We start from the raw sequence: 24,736 nt of genomic DNA, 5'->3' as shown, positions 1-24,736 counted from the left end.
GTAGGAGGACCTAGCCCCGACCTCCTCCAGGAGACCTCAGGGTCGGATGGGGAAAGAAGGGCTCAGAATGGGACACGAAGAGCTCCACTCTAGAAGGAGGGTTGAGTGGCCCAGGGAGCTGCGTGGAAGAGGAACAGTGGGCACAGTGGCTGCGAGATCTTTGAATCCAGGGCCCGACTCTCGGCACTGCCCACTCTCTAGGGTTCTGGAGTTCTTTTCTGTTTTATTTTTTTGGGTAAGGGTCTCATATAGCCCATGCTGGCCTCACACTTTGTGTGGCTGATTTGGTGCTGGGATGGGACCAGGGTCTAGGCATGCTCGGCAAGCACACTACCACGTGACTGCATCCTAGCCCACACTGTTGTCCTAGACTCCTCTGCCTGGGGGCCCACATCCCACACCTCTCCCAGCTCCCACAGCTCTGCAGTGGGATCTGTCTGCCGGAGGAAGTCTGCCCATGGCCGACCATCAATTTGCCACGTTTCGTAGACCATGCAGAAGCATATTTGGGGGTTTTAATCTTCTTAATAAATCGTTCTCAGATTGTGTACGATTAAACCCCCGGAAAATTCATGGGCACGCTGGGAATAGAGACCTCGCCGGGAAGGTTTGACACAAGCAACACAATAAACACAGCTTCTAAATTGGGTCAGGGAAGCCTCCGAGGCCATGCAGGACGTTCCTGTGGCCCTCCCCAGGCCTGTAAATTAATCATGCACACAAAGAGCGCCTTGTCCATTCTCCTCAGCGCCAGGGGCTGTGTCTCTGCCCATCGACTTCCCCCCACCCTCCCGCTACCTTCTCTGCTCTCCAAATAACCAGTAAAGCTCAGCCTCTGGCCTTTGTTATTCCTGTCTCCACAGCAAGGTGGGTGTGCATTTCAGCAAGAGAGATATAGGTTAGATAGGGGGAAGAACTTCCTGGCTGACTGCAGGGTGCTGTGAAACACACTGGGGTAGGTTGTACAGGTAGCTCAAAGACGTTCTTTCCTTGTAGGAGTTCAAGACCTGGCAGACTCTACTCCACTGTGGCACCCCTGGGCACTGCCGTGACAGAGGTGACCTCAGGACCTGGCCTGAAAGTGCCTCATTCTGTGCCTGAAAGACTCAGCGAATGTCCCAAACCCTCTCTATAGCTGGAAGGGAGCTGTTGCCGGCAGGCTTCAGTTGACCTCAGTCCAGGCTTGGGGATGTGGTTCAGTCCATAGAGTGCTTGCCTAGTGTGTGGGGGCTCCGAGTTCCCTCCCCAGTACTGAATAAAATCAGGCGTAGTAACACATACCTTCCCAGCACTCAAGAATTAGAGGCTGAAAAGTCAGAGGTTTGAGGTTCTCCTCAGCTACATAGTAAATTGGAAGCTTGCCTGGGCTGCATCAAACCCTGTCCATGAAACTCAGTGTGCTCACCTTATACCCCACACCAGCCAGGTAGCCCAGCTGCTACCTCCTCTGGGAAGCCTTCCTGGATTACCTCCTGAATGTCTTCTCTTCCTTAGCTGCAGCCCCTGTTTTCATGCCTCTGGGGGAGTACACACACTTCACTAAATTATCGGCTCTCTAGGGACAGGGACTGTACTGGAGCCCTCTTGGGCACACACAGTGACCCTTTCTAGACTTGGGCTTTCAAGTACCAGTTCCTGGGAATTGCCCCCATACACCTCAGGGTAGATGCTAAAAGATCGGCTTCCCAACAGCAGTCGTGGGGACCCTGGAGCACTGAGCTATGAGAAGAGGGGGCGGGAGCAGCAGTGTGGGGCAGAGGCAGTGACTGGCTAGACTTGGCTTTATGACGGCTCAGGTTTGGGGTTTTACCTCTCTCTCTGGGCCCAGAAGCACCTGACATAGTAGGTCTTCAGAGGGGTGATATGGCCTTTGGCACAAGAACCCCACACTAAGATATCGTGGCCCTGGGCAGCCTTGTGCATTGTCACTGGCCACACCTGTCCTAGCACAAGCCTGGGCAGGTGAGCCATTCGGAGTGACGTGCAGGTCTGGGCTGGCAGAAGGTGGGGTGCACCATCAGCTCCATAGGGAAAGGAGGGAGGCCCCTGGCTGGTGGGTGTGGGGTATAGGACACCCGGGAGGAAGGAAACAGTGACCTAGGACATCCTCATGCCATGTCAGGCCAAGAGGGCGCCGCCGTTCCTGTCAGCTTGCTTCCCAGATGGCTGCACTTCTGCTGGTGCTTTTGGGAGCCTTAGAGCGCCAGACTGCCGTCCCTCCCAAGAGAGGGCACACCAGGCTCCAGTGAAGCCCTGGGTCCTGGCATGTTAGTCACTGCACACACACGGGTGCCTACGCGTGCATTTGAGTATGAATGCACACTGTGTGCATGTGTATGTATCCATGTGTACACTTGTGCCTGTGAGTGGGAGGGGTTGGAGAGGCGGCTTGTGTGCAGGGCTGGAGACGGGCTGGGCCTTGCTCCTGAGCTGTCTGCAGGCTGGCATCAATGCCTCAGGAGGTCAGCAGGTGGAGAAAGAGAGCCACTGTGAGAGTGGGTCAAGGAGCCTCTGGGCTGCTCACTAGATGGCCCTGGCTCAGGGACTAAAAATAATACCGGAGTCCACACAGACCTAGAGAATATGCCAGGCTCTCTCAGCCCCCAAACTCACTTGAGTCTCACTTCACCTAGTGTTGACTGAAGCGGGATGGGAATCCTCAGGCTTGGGGCTACCTTCTGAGGACCTACTGTGTGCTGGTTCCTGCTGAGCCCCAGAGAGGAGAGAGGGAAGGGAGGAACTGTTAGCCTTGCCCCTGGCTCTGAGAGAGCAGTCAGGACAGTGAAGAGCAGGCAGGCACTCCAAGGACAGTAGCATGGTGGCATCACCCTGATGGGGTGTCAGTAAAGACTTCTGTGAGTGGGGACTTTGGAATGTGGTCTTGGTGAGGGAAGGGTGTCCCGTGGGCGGAGACACCTTAGCAGGTCCACTGCACAGTACAGGCTCTTCTGAGAGTCCTCTCAAGGACTGCCCTCAGGTCAGAGGTCATCCCAACTCTGCATCTTGCCGTATGCTCTTGCTCTAGGCCGGGCCTCCTGCTCCACTCATTCTTGTTCTGCCTTGATCCCAAGATGCCAGAGTGACAGAGGAGAGGAAAACGATCAAAACCAGAGGTGGTTGCCACGGAAACTATAAAGTAGAAGCAGAAACTTCGCAGAGCGGGAGGGGGAGGGGGAGGAGAGAGGGGGTGGCTTGCAGAGGGGCGCCTGGCCCAGGCCACCTGGAGTGACTGTACCGAGCAGGGGGCTGGTGTCAGGTGAGGGAGCTGCTTGTGGTTTGAGGGGGGGGGTCTCATCTTCTGCCTGGGTCTGAGCTTTTGGGTCATATGTCACCTGGAGCTGCCAGGGCTCCCTGAGTCCACTGTTCTGACATGCAAAAATGACGTGCACTGGGACTGGCTAGTTTACAAGGCAGCTTCCCACATGGTGCCTCATCCAATCATGTGATAGTCCTGGGAGGAAGCCTGTCTGTGAATCCAGCCATTAAGTCAGGGGACTTAGCCCACAGGAGGTGAGACTGTGGCTCTCAGGCTGCCAGCACAGGTCAGCGAGGAACCCTGTGCTCCCTGCAGCCCCCATTCCCTGGAAGCCACCACCAGCTTGCAATGCAGCCTAAGAGAGGCTCCCAGTGGCCAAGGCCTTGTTTCTCTGTCAATGGTTCCAGTGCCCTTTGGCTTCTAAAGGTTTTGGTGAACATGAAAGGAAGACAGTCCTGTGACATATAAAGTCAACTTTGAACGTGGCACACTCCCTTGGCGTATGTGGGGTTGGGTGCCAGAAGGACCAGAGGTGACTCCTGCCTCAGAACAAGCCTTGAAAGGCGCCAGGGCACCAGCACTTCCCAGCCTACAGATGAAGGCGAGAGGGAGGCTAGAGCGGTAGCTGAGCCTAAATGTGAGGTTCAAGGTTTAGGCTTTAATGAGTTCCTGAGTGACACACGGCCTGTGTGGAGTGGGAGCCAAGTCTTGGTTTTCTCCTGGGAGAGCAGCAGTGAGTCAAATGCATTATTAAATGGCAGAAAGGCGCCGCTCCCGTGAAAGCTAGCGGGGAAGTGAAAGCCATCGATGGGTTGTGAAGCATGGGCTGGGGGGAAGACGAATCATTTCTGCTCTGCGGCGGAGATGCAGGGCCTCTGATCTGCTTTGCCAACAGCTTGGAAGGGTCATGATGCCAGGGCTGGAGGTCTGAGGGCCTCTAGAGTACACACATGTGTGCACACATGTAGCCAGTGCTTTTCTGTTTACTCCAGAGTACACACATGTGTGCACACATGTAGCCAGTGCTTTTTTGTATACTCCAGAGTATACACACGTGTGCACACATGTACATAGTGCTTTTCTGTATACTCAGAGTACACACATGTGTGCACATGTACCCAGTGCTTTTTGTATACTCCAGAGTATACACATGTGTGCACACATGTACCCATTGCTTTTCTGTATACTCAGAATACACACACATGTGCACACATGTACCCAGTGTTTTTCCGTATACTCAGAGTACACTCACATGTTTGTACACATGTACACAGTGCTTTGGCCCACTCACCTCCTAATTGACATTGGCCATATGACACTCAACACTGGCTTGTGAGGTTGCCAGGTGATGAGCCAGGCAGACAGGGACTTGACCCTCAGGGAGAGTCCTTGTGCCAGCGGAGACAGGTGTGCGATGAGTCTCACTGCACAGTGCATTGAGAAGGAGTGTCCCCTGGGAGAGAGGGTGGAGTTAAGAGCTTGCAAAGGTAGGAGCTACTTTTGTGGAAAGGACGGGTGAGTGGGGTCGATCAGGCAGCTTGAGAGAGGTGTGTCAGAAGAGGAGCCGCAGCAGGCCCGGGAGGTTGCTTGCTAAATCAAAGTGGACTCTAGATATGAGAGAGCATGTGTGTGTCGGGGGACAGCTGAGTGCTGTGGGCTCTCCAGAGCTAGACGCAGTGGCTCCAAAGCCCTGAGTGATGCTTGTGAAGATGGAGGCTGCTGGACATTCCGGATTCTGGAGATTGTATCCTGGGTCACAGGAGACTGCAGAGAGACTGATGCGCGCTGGGACTGGCGAGTCTAGGGAGTGGGGGAGGTGAGGAGTCGGATTGGTGATGCCCACTGGCCTGGCTAGGACCAGATCTGGCCCTCAGCCTTGTTGCTAAAAGACACTGGATTTGTACGCAGCTCTGCTTCCTTTGCCCTTGGTCGTCAGTCAGCAGCTTAGTAACCTGGGAACAGTGATAAACACTGGAACAGTATGGGGCTCCACAGGGGGCAGGCTGTAGAGCCTGGGTCTTTATTACTCACCAACGCTGTGCCTGTGGCTGACAGTCCTCGTGCCCACTCCAGAGGACTTTATAAGTGCTCACTGAATGAACGAACACTGTCTGGCAGAGATCGAGTCCTCTCTTGCATTCATAAGTGGGGACCATGTGACCCTGTTCATGCCACCCCTCTGGGCCTGACCTCTAATGCCAGCTGTGTTCAGCACAGGGGGAGGGTGACTGGAGTTCATGGCCAAGCTTGGCAGTGCTGTCTTGGATGAGACTGTGTCTCTCTTAGTCTGGCAAGGGATACTGTGCCTATCAGAGGCGTAAGGGGATATCAGCCCAGGACCTGGTCAAGTCAGGGAACACAGAGACCAGGACAAAGGGGCCAGTCAGGGTGCTTCCTGACCTGAGCTGACCTGCCTGGCCCCTTACTCCAAACCACTTTTGGGGAACCTGGGGTGTCAGTAGGGTAACTCTGCAAACTCTTCTGGGCCTCACATGGTCTTGTACGCTATGAGGCACATGGGTGACGATGTGGGGAACAGACTGTATGATCATTTCTGTTGGGAGCTCCACACAGAGTCTACGAGGATGATAGGTGTGACCTTCAGAACCATCCATGGGCCCATCTCCTGCTGCAGAAGTGCCCAGCACAGCCCAGCATGGGGGCTTATATCTGTACTCTTGGTGCTTGAATGATGAGGCAGGGTATCTGGGAGCTTCAGGAAGTCCTCACTCCACAGAGTGAATCCCTTCTCCAGGCTAGCTAACCCAGACTCTAAAGTGGGCCTGGGAACCTGCCATTCTAATACACACCCCAGACCATCTAAAAGCCCCAGGCTTAGGTACAAGACAAAGACTTTGACGGGGTGCTTCCCCTGACAAGGGATGCACTAGCCAATGGGTCCTGGCTGCTGAATAGTTGCTGGCCTGGCCGGACCTCAGAAGAGCATGTAGGCTGGGAGTGGAGGGAGATGTGTATGCATGGAAGCCAGTTTAAGTGGACCCAACAGGGGGGCTCACTAAACCAAAGCCAGAGGGTGCAGGTCAGAAAGTTCCAGCATTACCGTCCATCTTCCTGGGGCAAGGACGGTAGGGACGAGGAGGGGCCAAGGTGTTCAGGGGCTATGCTGAGGCCTCTATGTCCCAGGATGTCCCTGGTGCAGAGTGCGAAGGGACTCAGTGGCACTGAGACCGTGTCAGGACTCTTGCTTATATCTTCCGGGCTCTTGGAGAGGGCCAGCCAGAGGTCAGTCCCCTGCCTCAGCATTGTAGTCAAGAGGGACCTGCGATGTCTACCACTGACTGCTCCTTGGGGAGGGAGCCTGCAGCACTAGCCTGTTGCTGGGAATGGGGAGGACTTTGGATAAGTCCCCAGACCTGCACCCTGGTTAAAAAGTGGGGAGGTCCCCAAAATATTTTTCAGTTCCTTCGTGTGGAACACAATTCTGGGAGAAAGGCCAGGGACTGGTCCTGTAAAGTAGTGAGTTCCTTGTCTGCCAGGTTTGGCAGAGGAGGCTGGACAAATTTTACTTTCTGTCATTCCTAGTGGGTGGTCCTGGCCACACTCTCTTTCCATTCACGTGCGCTGACCATTAATCAACAGAAAGATTCATCTGGGGATGTACAAGGCTTAGCTGTGGACTTGCTAGTTCCAGGGTGACCTTGAACTTGTTTTCCTTGGCCCCAAACCTTCTGCTCCTTCCTGTTTGAGCAGGCGCTGAAACTGTAGGGCCCCAGCCCTTCCTCTTGCCCCTGGTAGAATTTCCAGGCCAAATGCTGTTCCCAGGGTGGTGGCAGGGTTCATTGTTCTCACTCTCAGGGGCCTGGAGGGGTGAAGGAGGCAGAAGCTGCATTTCACTCCTCCTTGGCCTTAGGATGCCAGCTGTGAGGTCAGGTGGTCCCCAGGCTCCTGCTTCTTCTCCTCCAGTGGCTCCCGCTTCCCTCGTGGGACCAAGCACAGACACTCATTGTTCGAGGCCCTGGCTGCGTACCCAGGCCAACCAGGAGGCACGATCTGTGGCCAGAAACTTGATCAAAGGCAGATGGCAAAGGAAAGGCATTCATTCATTCATTCATTCATTCATTCATTCATTCCTAAGTGCTGACTTTCAATCATTCTTGCGAAGAGTCAGGAGCGTACCCTGGCCTGACGAGCCCCAGGCTGCCTTGGGAACATAATCCCTCCAGCATGCCAGCCACATGTCACCTGGAAGAAAACCCAGATCTTGAGAAGAGAGGCAAAGCCGGTTACCCCTGAGCCCACGGCTGTCCTGAGAATGCCAGCTTCGAGCCCGGCTTCCTTTCCTTACCACATTCATGAGACACTGAGCTCTGTCTGCACTGGGACCTGGCTGTTAAGGTTTGGAGGGGAACAACTAGGAAACACTCAAATACACAAATAAAAGGGTTTCAGGAGGTCTGAAAGTCGAAGGAAATAAATCAGAACAGAAATACATCTCAGGAAGACTGCGGCAGAGTGACCTGGGCTCAGGTGGTCATTCAAGGGCTCCGAATGTGTGGTGCAGGGTCAGAGCACAGCAGCGGAGATGCTTCGGATTGTGAATGAGTAGGCTGGGTTAGCTCTGCAAAGGGCCTGGGGCCGACTGCGTTGGCTTGCCAGTGCTTAGGGTCGAGGCTGGGGATTCTAAGTTTGAGGCAACCTTGTGTTGCATAGCCAGACTGCCTAGAATTTTAAGGTGGAAAAAGTAAATAGTGGGCTGGAGTTCTTGCTTGTTCATAGAGCTCTTGGACATAGCATTCCCCAAGACCTAGATTTAGCCCTTACTCCTTCCAAAAAAAAAATTCAACCCCCCCCCCCCACACACACACACTGCCCGCAGATTTAGGTTTAGTGATGCTGGGACCCTGAAGTGTATTCCAGAGTGAGCACCTCAACCCAGCCATGCACCTCAGGCTTACATCGTGAGACCCAGCCCTTTCATGGTTGCAGAGTGAGGACCAGAGAGGGCCTTTGATTTATTAGTAGTAACCCAGCCTTCTGATAGAACTAAGCCTCAAGTCGAGCCCCAGGGCAGCCTCTTTCTGTCTCTGATCTTGATTTCCTCCTTCACACACCCAGGTCTGCCCCTGAGTCCCCAGCTCACCCTTTGCTCCTGCTTCAGCTCTTCAGCTGTCCACACTGGTGGCTCCATGTCCCCTGTCCCTTTCCTTATGCTGTTTCCCCTCTCAGAATACACCCTGCTCTCTCCCTTGTTGACTCCTATATAGCCTTCTAGCTCCGTGCCTGTGACGCCTCCTCCCCACAGTCTTCCAGGATTTCTCCTCAGTTCTCTCTGACTGTGGGTCAGGTGGGTTCCTCTACTTCTTTCCAGGGCTGCCACCACCTCTCCCAAACTTGAGTCTGCTCTGGTGCTGGGATCTCCTCTCAAGAAACCCACTGAGGCTGCGATCCACTCTTCTCTGCGGCTCTCCTGGGAGACCCCGAAAGGTGAAATACGGCCCTCAGCCTTCCCACCCAGCACCAGTGAGCTAACTCTTACTCCGAAGCCTATCTCTAATCCTTGCAACTCCCACCTGGGCTACTGGACATCGGCTGCAGGGCTAAGTCAGCCATCCTCTTCCCTGGGCTCTGCAGAGAGCAGTGAGGCCCCTCCCCTTGAAACCCAGGCCAGTGCCAGGCCTACAGGGTTCACAGATGACCAGGCTGGCATGCCTGAGAAAGGAGGAGGGCTCTGACCTCACACTGAGACCATCTGGTACCTCCTCTGGTGGCCTGGTGGGTGTCGTATCAGTCTGCATCCTTCACGGGGTGGAGAGAAGGAGCTGAAGACCTGAGACTGGGCCATTGGTGGGGCTGAGAAGAGGACATGAGGGCTGTGTTGGGGCCCACCTGGAGCTGGGCAGGCTTTTTGGGTCAGGGCATGGGGAAGAAGCAGAGAAAGAGGGCATACCTTCAGGCCTGGCCATCTGGGCCGACAGGAGCACAGGTGTCAAGAACTGGAGAACAGTGAGGGCCAGTGCTGCTGGTAGGCAGTGGAGCTCACCTCTTTAGGGCCTGGGACCTGAGCTTCTGGCTGTTGCTGAAGTGGGACCCTGGCATCTGGGGAGCATCACATGCTAGGCATTCTGATTCTGTCAGAGAAGGAAGCAGCCTGGGTAGCTGAGGGGATCCCCTGGGGAAGCTCCAGCCTGGCTCCTGCCCACTGTGAAAGGGTCATTTCCTCACCTCAGATGAGGTCCACTGCTGGTGGGAGGGCTGAGGGTGGGCATACCCTCAGCGGCTGTGGATTGGGTGCTGGATTTGGGAACCTCGGCTTCCAGGTCCCACCACTCTCCAGTTGTACCCCTGGATAGGCTAACAGTGGGCTGTTGACAGGAGCAGGAATATGTTTTTCCTTCTCTGGGTTTCTAGAGAATAGCCTGGGATGGGAGCAGGAGCTTAGGGAGGGCTTTAGAGCTGGGAGAATGTTTTTAGATTCCCATAAAACCTCAGGTGTGTGGGCTCAGCTGAGTCCTTCCACAGGCTCAGAGATAGTGACTGAGGCCACATACCCTGTCACTTTGCTCTGGTTAGACCCAGTCCTCTCCTAGGACCCCATTCTGTCAGTGCGGGTGGCTTTTTTTCAAGGCACTCATATTTCCAGAGGTAGACTGTCTGCAGGAGCTCAAAAGTCCATACCTGACTGGCTGCTGTTCTTCCAGCCTGGGGTCTTGCCTGCTCCGCCTCAGCCATTCTACAAAGGAGGTCATTAAATGTATGGGTGGCTTTTGGGAGGGGAGTTTGGGATGCTGTGGATGCCTGCCTGGCTCAGGGTGCCCAAGCAGGACTCCTTTGAAGGTTAGTCTGTGCCTTCCACTTTTGGATGGAAACAGGCTCTGCATCCCTGGCTCCTGGTCCAGCATCATTTCTGGATAAACAGTGGATGCAGGAAGCCGTCATTGCCTGTTAGACAGACAGCATCCTGAGGGGGAGACTGTGACCTTAACCATGAGTGCTCAGGCTAAAGAGTTAGAGGTGGAGCTGGCTGAGGAGGCGGATGTATGCAGAGCTGCCTGCCTAGCTAGGGACTTCCTGGTCAGTGCAGCCTACCCAGGTCCAGACAGGAAACCTGACAGGTCTGAGCTCTCCAGACACCATTGTATCAGGTCGGGGTGGGCACTGCTAGAAACTCACTTCCTCCTTACCCTGGCTTCTCTTGTCCCTGGAAAATGCTAGCTCTGAAGGTAAGACCCAGGCTGTTTGTGCTAAATCTTACTTGGCCCTAAGGCCTTTGCAACATCCATCCCCTGGGTTCAGATCCAACTGGAAGCCCTGTGATCTTAAAGAACTTACTCTCTTGTCTCCAATATTGTTTTTGGAAAAAATAGTAAGCCACCTGCCTGCTTGGGTCACCGGGAAATTAAATGATTGACCTTGTGGGGTGCTGAGTGTGGGATCTGCCGTGGATACATGCTAAGGTGGGCCAACTGCTATAGACCCAGACTCCATCTTCCAACAGCCTCGAGTCAGGCTGTGACCCCGCAGTTTCTCATCTCTCCATGCATGGGTGTGGTGCCTGCATAAATGTCTGTGCCACATGCATGCCTGGTGCCTGAGGAGGCAGTACATCACCTGAACTAGAGTTACAGGTGGTTGTAGGAGCCATCTTGTGGGTGCTGGGAATCTAACCCTGGTCCCCTGGAACAGCGGCCAGTGCTTTTGATGGTTGAGCTTAGCTTGCCAGCCCCAACACCTCATTCTTGGTGGCAGCATTTCCTTCCTTGCAAAATGTTCTCTGCGTGAAAGCCAGGTCAACTGAAGCGCTTAGTGACTCGTCCTAGCATTCCCTTGGCATTGTCAAGCTTTTTGAAGGTAATTTGGTCACATGCTTGCTGTCAAACTCTCCCCACCCCCAAATGGGGTTTCTTTGTGTAGTCCTGACTGGCCTGGAACTCACTCTGTAGACCTGGCTTTGAACTCACAGAGATCTGTCTGCCTCTGCTTCCCCAGTGCTAGCTGGAATTAAAGGTGTGCACTGCCACCACCAGGCTTAGCCTTCAAACTCAGTGCCCTAGTATTACTCAGGACTGTCTGGGACTGGTTCCTCTTCAGACCTGGCCCTGGCCTGGTACACAGTGTACTTGGCCTTTTAGCGCTCAGCCCTTCCTTCCTTGTGGGTGGAGTGTGATTTGCTGTTGGTTTTCTGGCCTTGAAGGTGGCAGCCATTCTATCAATGGGGCAAGTGACAGTGACGAAAGCCTTTGGAGGCAGAGGAATGGCTGCTTTGTGATGAACTTGGTATTCTTTTTCTCCTTCCTCTTTCTTCTTTTACGTTTATTTATTGAGTGTGGACCCATGCATGCAGCTGCAGTCCTGGAGTCAGAGAACAACTCGCAGGAGTTAGTTGGTTCTCCTCTTAACACAGGTTTCCAGGGATCTGGCTCAGGTCTTCAAGCCCTCAGCCGTCTGGTGGGTCTTTGGAGGGAAGGTGAAGATGGTGGTGGGGACTAGATCTGATTTGGTGAGCCGTGTTTCTGGCCTGGCACTTACTGAGAGGGCCCGTGTCTAGGCTCCATCTGCAGCCACTGGCAGACACCTTACACAATACTAGAAAATGCCTGCTTTATGAGCTGGGGCAGTTGGAGACTACAGTCTCGAAACCCCACCCAGGAGATGGAGAGATGTGTGTCACTTCCTCACTCAGGTGTCCCTCTGGAAGTGGGTCAGGGTAGCAGATCAAATCCAGTCTTTTTCTGTAGGCCCCCAAGCTCCTGCATCAGGGCTTGGGAAGCCTGTCTGTCTGAGGAAATCTCAGAGGGCTTCCCTACTGGGAGCGGGTGGTGGCAGCCCTCAGTTTGGGAAACGGTGCTAGTGAGGAGGAGGCCATTTTCCAGGTAGAGGCTGCAGGCTCTGGAGGAGGATTGGTTCCAGATGCTCTGCTGGGCTGCAGGAAGCAGCTTTTGTTGCCTCCTGGGTCTAGGACTGAGACAAGAGGCAGGCAGGGAGCCAGGCCTTTCCCTTGTCTCTGAGCCCCTGCCCTACCACCGTTCTCAGCATCCACCATGGGCCTGTAGAATCAGGCCAGACCTTTGGAATCCTGTGTTTACAGATGGGGTCTTAAACTTCAGTCCTGCTCCTCCAAGGCCACCAAAAGCATCCCTATTACTGCCTGCTGGGGGCCAGACCAGAGCCTGCGCTCCACCTGTCAGCCTTCCCCTAGTCTACAGGGAATCTAGCTGAGCAGGCCCAAAGGGAAACAGGATGGGTCAAGAGAACTCTGAGACTTTCAACTTCTAAAACTAGATCATTCACCCCAGAAATGCTACGGTGTAGCGGGGTGGCTGAGAGCCCACTTTTGTGGGAGGTGCTCTGAAGGAAGACTCTGCCCACACCTGGGCCAGGAATCCAATGGCTGGGCGCACATTACTGTAGTGGTGGCCCTGTCTGGTCCCGTGTTCTGGGAAGAGAGACCGGAGGACTGGAGGCGGTGGGATCTCTACAGCTGCGTTTAGAGAACTGGCCTCCCACCACCAGGTCCCGGGAAGGCGCCTGGCTTCCAGCTGTGATCCACCCCCCACCCCACTGGAGGCCCTCCCTCCCTGACTGAGGAGCCAGGATGGGGGCTTCTCCTGTGAGGAGAAAAACCTGGCCTGGATTCCTGCTTAGGCTGCCCTACCCGGCTTCCAGACAGCCTCAAGCACCACCTGTGACTAGCCCACTCCACTTCCCTAGGGAGTTCGTGCAACAGTGTGCCATTACACTTTCTGTGACTGAGACAAATTACACACACACACACACACACACACACACACACACACACACACACACACGTAAGTCAACACATGTACGCATGTGCACATTTTTTAGGTCCTCAGTTTCCCCTTCTGTACTTGAAGGGATGGAAGTCTGGTAGGTGGTGTGGTTAACTTAAAAGATTCATGTTGCTATGGGGACAGAGAGAGAAAGGGAAGCCACCTAGTCATCAGGAGGATCAGGGACTCCCTGTAGAGGAGGAAGACCAAAAGAAAATGGGGGGTGGAGGGAGGAGCAGGTAGATTACTGGTCAGAAGCAGAACCGAGGGCTGAGAGCTGGTCCGGAACAAACTGGGTCAAGGCAGGACGGCTGGTAGGGGTGAGGCTGCAGGTGGTTTGACTGGTGCTGGATTCCTGGCGCTTCCAGTACCAAAGAGATGGTTGCCTTTGTAGCTGTTGTGCTCTGGGGAGCCACAGAAAGTTTCTGGAGCTGCAGAGGACTTAGAGAGCGCTTCTGGTAATAGAGACAGCTGATGTTTCTCTTTTGCAAGCGTCAGTCAGTTTCTGCTCTCCACCTTGAGTCTGGGATCTTCCTGCCTTCAGCCTCACTAGTGCTATTAAGAATGTCGGAGGAGAGGAAAAATTCAGACACCCCTGGAGATTTATTTGGGGGGATGGGGCAAAATGGCTTGGCAAAACCTTCTGGTTACACAGGTGTGCCGTTTATTCTTTATGTGTGCTTGAAATACACAAAATAATCCCAATGCTATGAAAGCAGTATTTTTTTTTTATAAGACAGAACTACCTTATAGATGTAAAGAACAACTTAGTATCTTAGGCAACAGAGACAAGGAAGACTTTCAACCTGACTGAGGAGTGCTTGCAGAGCTGTGAGCGCCCGCTCACTTCTGGCCATGTTTCAAGGCCAGTCATCAGGGACCCCTCGTCCTAGGACCCTCATTGCACGTGCCTAGCTTTGGTGTGTATGCAGATAATGCATGCACCACTGCATCTGCTGTGCCATGGTTTGCTCCGGGCACCCCAGATGCGATGTGGAGTCTAAGGCGCGGGCATCGGAGTTACGATGCTCCTGGGGTCCCTCCAGCGGGACAGGGACACTCCTGGGCCGCGGCGCCCCGATGACTCCAGGCCAGGATTTCGCCTGCACTGACTTTCCGGGCCGGTGCCAGCCCGGCCTCCGGGTCCGGGCCCCTGCAGAGGGGCCGGCTGCTCAAGGCGGGGCGGGGGAGGCGGAGGAGGAGGAGTTGGAGCTACTTTGTCGGGCTGCCTTGGCCTCGGCGGCTGCTGCACCGGAGCGCGGGAGAGTGCGGGGCGCCCGCCGGGCGGTCCGGAGCGGCCGATGGGGCCCGTGTGAGCGCCCAGGCCTGGCCCGGTGCCCGGCGGGCGGCAGCATGTCCGCGGGTGGCAACGCCAGGAAGAGCACCGGGAGGCCGTCCTACTACTACCGGCTGCTGCGGCGGCCCCGGCTGCAGCGACAGAGGAGCCGCTCCCGCAGCCGGACCCGGCCCGCTAGGGGTAGGCTCCACCTCGACCCCAGACCCTTAGTCCCTCGCTACCTCCACACCACCAGAAGATGCCCTGGGGCACCATGGGACCGGTGATGCGCCTGTGTCTGTGGGTGAGGGCCCCTCATCTAGAGATAGTGTGACTGTCCCATCTTCATTGCCCCAGCTTCTGTTGGTCCTTCTTCTTGGGGAACTTGGGTCCCTAGTGTGAAGAGGAAGGGGGCCTGATATCCAGTTCCCCCGCACCGCTCAGATCCGTGTCCCATCCGACTGTGCATCAGTTTGCCCAGGGCCCAGGCCATAAAGTAGTCTAAGTGGATCTTGGCGTGTTTCCGCTGTCTGGGACTCCTACTTGGCCTACTTCAGTCCTGTATTGTTCCCCCGCACCTTTTGGATGGACAGCTGGGTGAACTTCCTGGAGGGAGCCACCTTTTCAGGGACCTGGGGCCCCTCTGAGTGGTCCTTGGGAGGGGTGAATCAAGATGGGGGCGGATCGGGGTAGGCATACACAGCCTTTCCTCTCTCCAGTAATAAGATCTTCGCCAGAGATGCTGAAAGTTTTCAGGCTGCCTTGGGCTGGGCTAGTAAGTGGTAAGTCCAGGGGCTTCCACATAGAGGTCTTGCTTGCCCTGGGCTCTGGGAAGGCCGGCATGCCTCTGAGACTTAGGCCCACTGAAGGCGGCTATGGTACAGAAGCTGGGTTAGTTTGCATCATGAGGTTATCTAGGGCATGGGAAGCCTGTCTCTGGCCTAGATCCCCCTCTCACCATAGGCAGAACTGGCAGGTGTGGAAGGTGTTGGTGCCCCTTGTTAGGGTGAGGGCCGGTGAAGCAGGCAGGCAGTGTGCACTGGTTTACTCCCCCCCCCCCCCCCAATGGGGAAGAGCCAAGCAGTGATGTGCAGGGCTTATTAGGAAGTACTGAGTTCCTGTGCACAGAATTCAAGTTTAAGCTGTTTCTGCCCACAGGCTTGTGCTGGGACTTAGTCTGAGGATGTTAGTTTGTGATACCCCCACCCTTTGCGTTTCCTGAACTGGCCTCTGGCTCTAGCCCTGAGTCTAGGACTGACCGGGGAAACCAGAGACCTGAGTCCAAGCTCTGTGAATGGGTTCAAATCATGGCGTTTCCTGAGCCTTCCTTTCTTCTCAGCTGTAGGAGGCGGCATCCTTGTGACAGGTTCCTACTGTGAGAATGGGTGTGGGATGAATGTCCAGTCATGTTTGGTGCCCCCGGGGCCTCTCCTGAGCAGCGCTGTCCTGGGCCGGCATGTCCCTTAAGTGCCCTGTACGAACATGCCCTCTTCTGTACTCAGGGTGCAGGCTCTCAGAGGATGGGAACTCACTCTGCCCCATTCAGTTAATGAGGCCAGGGATGATCAATGTTCAATGGATCAAACTGTCGTCTGAGCCTTGGCGCCCAACTGTGTGCTAGCCTGGAAGCTTGTCGTGGTGGAGAGACCAGCCCCGATGGAAAGTCTAGTTGGAGAAATCCGGGAAGTCTTCAGAGAGGAGTTGACATTGAGACTGTGTCTAAGCTGGGTAGGATTTCCTTTGCCTTGCCGGGAGTGACTGAGTCAGCCTTAGGGCCAAGGCCAGAGAAACTGTCTTTCCGCCAGCTGCCTCTCTGCATCTCAGTGACAATGGTGGTAGTGACAGCAGGGTCCTGTCTGGGAAGCTAGAAGCCTGTGTCTGCAGCTCAGACCATAGTTAGGTGTGAACCGCTGTCCTTTACTAGGTGGAAGGCGACAGTCTGTGAATGCACAGAGAAGGAAAAGGAAAAAGCCCTCGGTGTAGGGTGTTTGTACCTGATAAGGGGCCTTCAGTAGTGACCAGTTGTGGGTGTGATCCTAGTTGCAGGTTGGTGCAGGGTGGCCAGGGATTCCTTGCCCATTTCCCCTAATCCACAGCCTTGATCTTGCCCTGGCCACACTCCTCTTTGTGGGCAGGTTGTGCCAGGGTATGCCTCCTAATGGGAAGCCACGCTAAGGTCTTCTGACCTTGGTGTCAGTTTTGGCATGATTAGGGGTTGGTCCCCTAAGAGTAGCATTACTCTAAGGGGTGGTAGCAGCCCCTGAGTCCACCTTTGCCCCACCTCAGTTCTGACCTTAGCTACTAGCACGGGGGGAAAAGGATCATAGGCTCTGTGTTTAGAACTAGAAAAGTCCATGGAGCTGCCAGCGTCTGATAGCAGGGACACACAGATGGCCAGGCAGGGGTGTTAGCTAGGTCACTACATCCTACCCCTCCGGGCTCACTTCCCTCTGAGAGGAGCATGCTGTTCTTGACAACGCTGTGAGGGAAAGACAATGTCTCCAGGGTCCCAGGGTCACACACTGAGTGGCACTAACCAAGGGTCTTCTCTCCTTGGCTTCATCATCTGAAGATTGGGCAGGGTGGGCCTTGCAGTTGAGTGGAAGCAGGGAGCTGTGTGTGATGGGGTTATCTAGGCATTTCCACTTGAAGGTGGGGGCTGGCTTGTGGATTTGAGGGGAGTCTTGTCTCTAGAAGGGTGTCACCAGCCAAGGTGCTTTGCTTCCCGTTTCCTGGTTTCTGGAGAAAGAACAACTTCCTAAGAGAATTGGAGCACTCCCCATCCTTGATAAGCCCTGGCCTACCGTTCAATACATCCCCAGCACCTGCTGGCTTTAGCCTGGTCCCAAGGCATGTGGGGGAGAGTTGTACTTTTCCTGTTGGCTGGAGAGACTAACTTACTGGGGTACCCTGGAACACAAAACCTTTTCGAGGGACAGGGCAGTGATTCTTAGCTCTGCTTTGAACAGACTGGGTGATATCAGATCTATTCCAGGCTCTCTGTCTCCCTCTGTCTAGAGGAAGTTACCCTATTCTGTTGCCCCCGTGAGCTCGGACATCTCTCTCGGTGCCCACAGTAATTTCCAGGGAGATCTGGACTGATCCTATTCTGTTGCCCTGTGAGCTTGGACACCTCTCTGGGTGCCCACAATAATGTCTGGGAGGTCTGGGCTCTTTTGCATCCATGTCCTGCCAATTGTTCCGTCCCATGCTAGGTGTTCCTGGGTGTAAGGGATTTGGCCAAAGCCCCTCTTTCACGACCAGGTTTCCCCAGCCCCTACATCTTTCTTTTATTTCCCTGTCTTGCTTCTGTGTGTCCCAACCCTACTTGGATCCTTTCCCTGAAGGGACTGTCAGAGTCTGTGTGTGGGGCACCCGGATATGCTTTGAAAAATGAAGGTATACTCACTGCCTAGACAGAGCTCTAGGTTCTGGAGGGAGGCCAGAGGCGCCGGTTAATGTGCTGGAATGTCAGCCCCATGGCCTTTGCCCGCCTGGGTGTCTCCATCACCTTTAGTAATTAGATAGCCTCTTCCACCGCCTGAGCGACTGAGCTGGGGTCGCCATGCGGAGGTCCTCCCTGCTGTCTCCCAGCTCTAGCTCTCATTGTTAGTCCATCCCCAGGTAGGGAGCCGGAGCTCTGGTGAAATAATACATGAAACTAGCTTTGCGGCCATAGTGCTGGGAAGTTCGCCTAGAATCACACTGGAGGCCCTGCCTCTCCTTGGCTGGTGTGACCCTGAGCCCTGGCTGGGATTAGGGTGCACTCTTGACCTCTGTGGGTCAGGGTAGAGCTTGATTCCTGGGTACCTAGTTTCTCATTGCTTTAGTTTTACACTCACTGAGGCCCACAACCCAGCCAGGCACCAGGAGCCTTTGCTCAGTCTCTTACAGCTGCATTCCAAATAGAGAAACTGAGGTTCACAGAGCCAGTGCCTCTTGCCCAAGGTTACTGCTATAGCTGGGTCTCGGTGTCTTTGCATCCTATTGACATGTTTGTTTTGTCCGTTGCCTTTGCTAGATTAGCTCATACAAGGAAACTCAGGTGGCTGGTTCCTTGTTGGGACTGGTGGAGCACGCGGGGCTAGAACCCGTGTCTCATCTGCACAGACACAGTCACATCCTGGACCACATGCCTGTTTTGCTCTAGAAATGACCCGAAGCCTTTTGACTGTTTTTAGAAGAAAAGCAGAGCCTGCCACTTCTCCAGTAACTTCCTCTGGGGCCACTTGCTTAAATGTCAGGAAGGGAGAGCACTTCCTGGTCAGGAACATTCAGAGCTTGCCGGGAGCTGGAGTTTTGTTTTCTGCTCAGGAGGTAGTTAGGGAGTCAGCCCCCACCCCACTTTGCCGTTCTTGAGACTCGTCTGGCACACGGGGAGGGGGCGCTGAAAAGGAGCTGCCGCCGCCGCCGTGATGCCGAGTGTCAGGTACCGGCTCTAGGAGTGGTGACGGGTTATTTTTAGCTATTCTCATCCAGTAGAGGCATTTCAGCGTTTGTTCAATATTTAATTATCCATCTGAAATTGGCCCACGTGGCCTTGAGTTTGGAAGTAGGTCTGTGCTGTGATTTCCTCTGATTGCATAAAGAAGGAAGCAGGAGAATCTCAACAGCCCTCTAAATAACAATACCGTGAAGGAGGCTGGGCTTGGACCGGCAGACCTGGTTCCCGGCTAGACGCCGCCGCCAGGGTAGTGAGACTGCCTGGGACACCCTGGGACCTGCTTTGTCTGTGCAGCTCACACCTGCAGCAGCTGTGGCTTTCATTTGGGGTGGGCTCCCCCCTTTCTTGTGGGCCCTGTGTTTTCTTTGACAGCTGCTGAGTACCAAGTGGAGGTTTGGGGATTTTGCCTTTGGAGGTCTTGTTAGCTTTTATTTCCCTCTTCTGACAGATGGGGGAGGGCTGACAGCACCCGAGCTGTGTGATTTTTTTTTTTCCTGTGGCCCTTGGAGGTGATGCCTTGACACCCTGAAATGAAAAGGCAGAGTACAGGCAGGTGGATGGGCACCCCTCCTGTGCTGAGGAGGCCGCAGAGGAGAGGAGAGGCGAGCATGAGACCCTGGGAAGCTGGCAGACCGCTGGGACTCCTTTAGAGGCCTGCTTGGAATGGGGAATGGTGGGTTAGAGATTAAGAACCAGTAAATAGGAAATCTGGATTAGATGTAGATGATTTTCTATTTATTTATGCTTCTGTTTTGAAGGCACTGAGCTTGAGTCAGGAGTGTAGCTAAGGTTAGGGTCCTGGATGGATGGATGGATGGATGGATGGTGTCATCTCAGGCAGGACATCCGTGGGCTCTGAAGCAGGCTTGACATAGTTATAGCACGATGGAAGATACGTTACAAACACGAGTGTGTTGTTGTTGGTGCCCATTTGTCTAAATTACGAGTCTGTTGTGTTGATGGAGAAGTACACTGTGATGTCGTGGGGACTGGAATCATCTCTGCGGTTCCTCGGTGTCCCGTCCCCCCAGAGACTGCTACAGGGAAAACCAGTACTCAGCCACCTGCCGTGTACACACTGGGCAGGGGCTGCCTTGGTGGTACACAGTAGCTCTTGTGTCGACGGAGCTGAGTCCAAGGAGGGTCATGTAACCAGGTCAGCAGATGGTGTGGCCGGAAAGGTTGGCAGGGCCCTGAGAGGTGAGTCAGCCGAGCTCGCCCTCCCCCCAGGAGCACAGGGAGCTGCAATGAGGATGGTGGTGATGACCTCTGTTCCTTGAGCATGTGCGCTGTGCAGGCATTCTTCTGGGTCCTTTACCTGTCCTGTGTTCAGTCCTGGGCTCACGGACTGGCCAAGTGCATGGTAAACCTCCCTGCCCTCATCAGGGCTGTGACGTGGGCAGGTGACTTGAGAGCCACAGCTAGACTTGCAAGGAGCAGGGGAAAGGTGGGGGATGGGTGTCAGTGATCACAGGTGCCTCTGGTAGCTAGGCATCTGGCTTGAGAGACTTTACACCAGGGTGGGGTCTGACCCCTGGGAGAAGGATTAGACCAGTCTCTGGAGTGGGACAACCTCAGGCCTCAAGGAAATGTGGGGGAGCAGGTGGATCCAGAGAAGACAGGGGCTTGGACGCTGGCAAGGCACTCACTTCCAGAGAGTCTCTAAGATGCTGTTTGCTATGAGGATGGAATGGGAGAAGAGGGGAGCAGAACAGAGAGAGGCCGCACTCCACTTCGAGGAATAGTGTTGGGCCTCGGTATGCTGGTCTCCGATCTGTGCACAGCAGCGCCTGTAACAAGACCGCTGCCACATCTGTTTCTCTCTTTATTTAAAAATATATATTTTATGGATATTTTGCCTGCATGTGTGTTTGTGCACCACATAGATGCCTGGTGCTTGAGAAGGCCAGAAGAGGATGGAGTAATAGAAGTTATGGAACTGGAGTTATAGAAGGCTTTGAGCCACCATGTGGGTGGTGGGAATCGAACCTGGGTCTTCTGCAAGAGCAACAAGTGTTTTAAACCGCTAAGCCCCCTTCCAGCCCTGGACTCTTTGTGTTCCCAATTTCACTTTTAGGGAGTAGGACATGGTGGTCCCTGTGGTCTCAGAACTTGATTTGGCAGGGCCAGAAGTCACAGCCCTGACATCCAGCCTCTTTTAAGCCCTAGAGTTTTTATTTCTGAGATTTGAGCTGGTTCCTGGAATTCCCAAAGGCTCTCATGGTGAGGCAGGGTGCAGTAAGGAATGGAAAGGGGGCTGGGGTGCTGATGCTGGGCAGTGGAGGGGATGAAGGGGAGTTGGCAGCTTAGCAGAAAGACGACTGTAGGAGTCCAGCAGTTGACTGGGGGAAGGGGCATCAGAACTGGCACTGTGGGAGAAGCTTGGTGGGAGTGGGGTCTGGGAGAGCCCTGGGTTTCCATAAATCACCTGTGCTGTCTATTCATCTAGAATCCAGAGCTGCAGCTGTATCTGAGAGTTGTAGGTTTAATATGTGGCTCCCAGCTCCTCTGGGACCCTGACTTCTAAAGAACCCAAATGCTCCCTGCAAAGGAAGGGACCTTTTCGTTTGCCTGGATTCCTGGATTGCTCTATGTCCAGAGGAGAAGGGATGACCCCTCTTGGGTCCTGTGTATCTGATAGTTCTCAAGAGACAGAACACCAGTAATGGGCCACACCTTCCTATGTCTTTCTCTCCCTCTCTCTCTCTCTTTCCCCCTTCCTCCCTTCCTATCCTCTTTCTCTCTCCCTCTTTCTCTTTCCCCTCTTCCTCCCTCCCTCCAGCCTTTCCCTTCCCTCCCTCCTTTTTTGGTTGAGCCGCAATCTAAATAAATAGCCCTGACTGACTCTCAATTCTGCTATGAAGAACAGGATGGCCTTGAACTTTCAAAACTCCACTTGCCTGCTTCTGATTCTCTGCAAGTCTAAAATATTTGCCAGCACTTTCTGGAAAAAGTTTGCCTTCTAATCCCGGAAATCTCTGAGACACCGCTACCTCTGTCTGCTCTCCCCAACTGCCTGCATAGAGGTGTGCACCCTGCACCCTACACATAATGCTGCTGCTATAATGCTTCGAAATATGTAACTATGGTTTAAAAATGGGTACAGAGAAACTGCACACAGCAAGGAGTAGCAAACACATGCCCAGAGAACTCCCTTTGCTCCCCAAATTCCAAGAATGCAAGGGGCCAGCGGTTTTGTCTCTCTGGAAGCCTGGAATGGTCTTGAGGCTGCAAAGACACAGGAAAAATATGTGGAAAGAATGGTGAGGGTAGCCTGCAGACTGAAATGACCAGAGGTCTTGAGAGGAAGGGAGACTCAAAGTGAGAAATCTTTGAGTTAGTTAATTAATCTGTGGGGAGCAGCCAGGGCACCCACAGTACAGTGGGGAGCTCTTTGGAAGCATGGTACTTTTCAGGATGGGGCACAAGAAGCGTGTGGTATCAGAAGCAATTGTTAATACCTTGAGTAGCGTCTGAGCTGTCCACTAATGCTGGCTCATCTGTAGTGGGAATGAAACAAGCCACTCTCCTGTCCTGAACAGGCTCTCTGCAGGATGCTGGGATGGACCGTGGGATGGTGGCTCCTCCCACTGTGCTCATCCCCACCCCAGCTGTTGTGCCACCTCTGCCCTGTGTTAAGGGTTCTCTTGGCCATGGCTGTGGTGGGTACCCTGTACATAAAGCCCTCTACATATCCCCATGTCTCCCCTCAGACTTTCCACAGCAGTGGACAGCGACAGTACCACTCATTCTGAATTACACACGTGTGCATGCATGCGCACGCACGCGCGCACACACACACACACACACACACACACACACACACACACACACACCCCAGAAGGCATGGTAATTGACTTGTAGTAGTAGGAACCTAGAAGAGCAGGAAGCAGAGAAAACAGGTTTGAAACAGAAGTAGGTGTGCCCTTCAAAGACCCACCCCGGGTTGACTTGCTGCCCCCAGCCAGACCTAAACTCCCAAGTTCTTCATTCAAAGCCTTCAAAAAAGTGCCACACACTAGGGACTGGGTGTTCAGAGCGTGAGTCTGTGAGGGACAGTTCAGACCCCAGGGCTCCTTCGTTTCTCCTGGTCAGTGTCTTGAACCCAGATGTGCATTCGAACGTGATGGAACTCATCCCTGCCAGCTAGAACTGGAATGACTTGAGGGTGTGAGAGGGACCAGGGAGGACACTCTGAGTCACACCAGCCCCTCACTTGTCTTCTCTCAGATCCCTTAGGTTTATATCCTGCCTCAGCGCCCCTAGTTGCATGGTCATGATCAGATCTGATTTTTCTTTTTGTTTAAGTCAGAGCTGGCATAGCTTGGGTTCTGCATCTCTGTGTGTCTCCCCATTTCCTGGAGTCTGTTTTTATTACATTCAGACAGCCAGTTGTTCAAACATTGCTTGTTGAGAAAGCTTGCCTTTCCCTTGGCACTTTTCTTCAGACGTCTGTTGACCATATATACATGTTCTATTTCTGGACTCCATCCTGACCCATTGATCTATACATCTTACCCTTGTGCTAATTCTGCAATCTTGTTTACATTAGCTGTATTTCCAGACTTTAAAGTATGTCTTGAAACCCATTAGCAGCGGAAGTCCCCTAGCCCTTTCCTGTGTTCTCAAGCCTGATTGGCCTTTCTAAGTCCTTTGCTTTGCTGTCTGAACTTAAATTTCTGCTTGTTAGAGTCTTTGAAAAGCTTCATGGGATTTTGACTGGGATTGCATTGAATCTGTAGGTCACCTTGGGCGAAATGTCACCTGAACAGTATTGAGTCATACAGTGTGGTATTGGCTGTTCATTTCTTTAGACTGCAAGATCATACTTTCAGCAACACATTTTGGTTATTAATTTTTCACATGTGTAATTAAAATATGTATTTGTGTGTGTGCACGTGTGTGTGTGTGCACGTGTGTGTGTGTGTGTGCACGTGTGTGAGTGTGTGTGCTGGTCACCGTGGAGGGACTAAAAGCTCACTATCCTTGTTAGCCTGGTGGGGTTTCGTGGGTGCAGACAAAGCATAAGACACACGCATCCGACACAGAGAACAGACTCATGCCTGTCCTAGCAGGTGGCTGGAACTTCACATTTGCATCGACTCCCCTTCCATCCAAGTCCAAAGAGCACATTTTAGGTTGATCTATTCTTGAATAAACTGCGTTGCTCTCTATTTTTCCAGTCTAAGCTTGTGTTCCTTATAGGATCTGATGTATAGTCAATGAGTCAGTTGCTCCTTAGGCTAAAAGTTACACAAGGAATTGGGATACAGCTTTGCGATAGGATGCCATCATTAAATCAGTTTGAGCCAGGTGTGTTGGCGGGTGCCTGCAGTCCTTGCTTTTGAGAGGTGAAGCAGGAGAATTGGGAGTTTAAGAATATCCTTTGCAAGGATGGGGCTAGCCTGTGCTCCATGAGTCTCTGTCTCAAAAGTAAACAAGATAAACAAGAAATTTGGAGACAACTAAAATAGAATTTCAGGCTGGATGGTGGTGGCGCACGCCTTTAATCCCAACACTCAGGAGGCAGAAGCAAGTGGATCTCTGTGAGTTTGAGGCGAGCCTGGTCTATAGCGTGAGATCCATGACATGCTCCAAAGAAAATGTGAACATCGTGTGTGTGTGTGTGTGTGTGTGTGTGTACACATGTAGGCACTGGAGAGATGGCTCAGCCTGTAAGATTGCTTGCTGCTCTTGTAGAGGTCCTGAGTTTGCATCCCAGCACCCACGATTGCCTGTAACTCCAGCCCCAGGGGATCTGACATTTCTGATCTACATCGACACCCAAACTTACCTGTGCTTACTGACATCCACATACACATAATTAAGAAGAAAACCTGCTAAAACTTAAAAATTACACTTAACTTTATGCATGTGTTAGCTTGCTGCAAGAGGCAAGCTGTATCACACAACCGTGATAATCTTACTTGATGACACGATTTTTAAACAAAAGTGCAAATCATTAAGGAGCATTAAGTACAGAGGTGTGGGGGGAGGGTTTCTAATGACTG

General features: G+C 53.4%; 1 protein-coding gene across 7 annotated transcripts in view; it reads left to right on the top strand.

Moving 5' to 3' along the window:
* Window positions 1-24,736, top strand: part of Dab2ip (DAB2 interacting protein) — a 173,154-nt gene that overhangs the window by 50,487 nt on the left and 97,931 nt on the right. For 3 of the 7 annotated variants that reach the window (XM_013345904.2, XM_026789788.1, XM_005345974.2), the window contains exon 1: window positions 14,211-14,482. The exons of 3 other annotated variants lie outside the window; for them this stretch is intronic. In XM_013345904.2, coding sequence (XP_013201358.1) covers window positions 14,359-14,482 — 124 coding nt within the window. In that variant the 5' untranslated portion in view covers window positions 14,211-14,358. Of the gene's footprint in view, window positions 1-14,209; window positions 14,483-24,736 lie in introns of those variants that run through there. One more of the 7 variants, XM_013345902.2, reaches the window with a different exon arrangement.

The sequence above is a fragment of the Microtus ochrogaster genome, chromosome 4, assembly GCF_000317375.1.
Source record: "Microtus ochrogaster isolate Prairie Vole_2 chromosome 4, MicOch1.0, whole genome shotgun sequence".
NCBI classification, from domain to species: Eukaryota; Metazoa; Chordata; class Mammalia; order Rodentia; family Cricetidae; genus Microtus; species Microtus ochrogaster.
The sequence above is the reverse complement of the archived record's forward strand: the minus strand, read 5'-3'. Positions and strand labels throughout refer to the sequence as shown.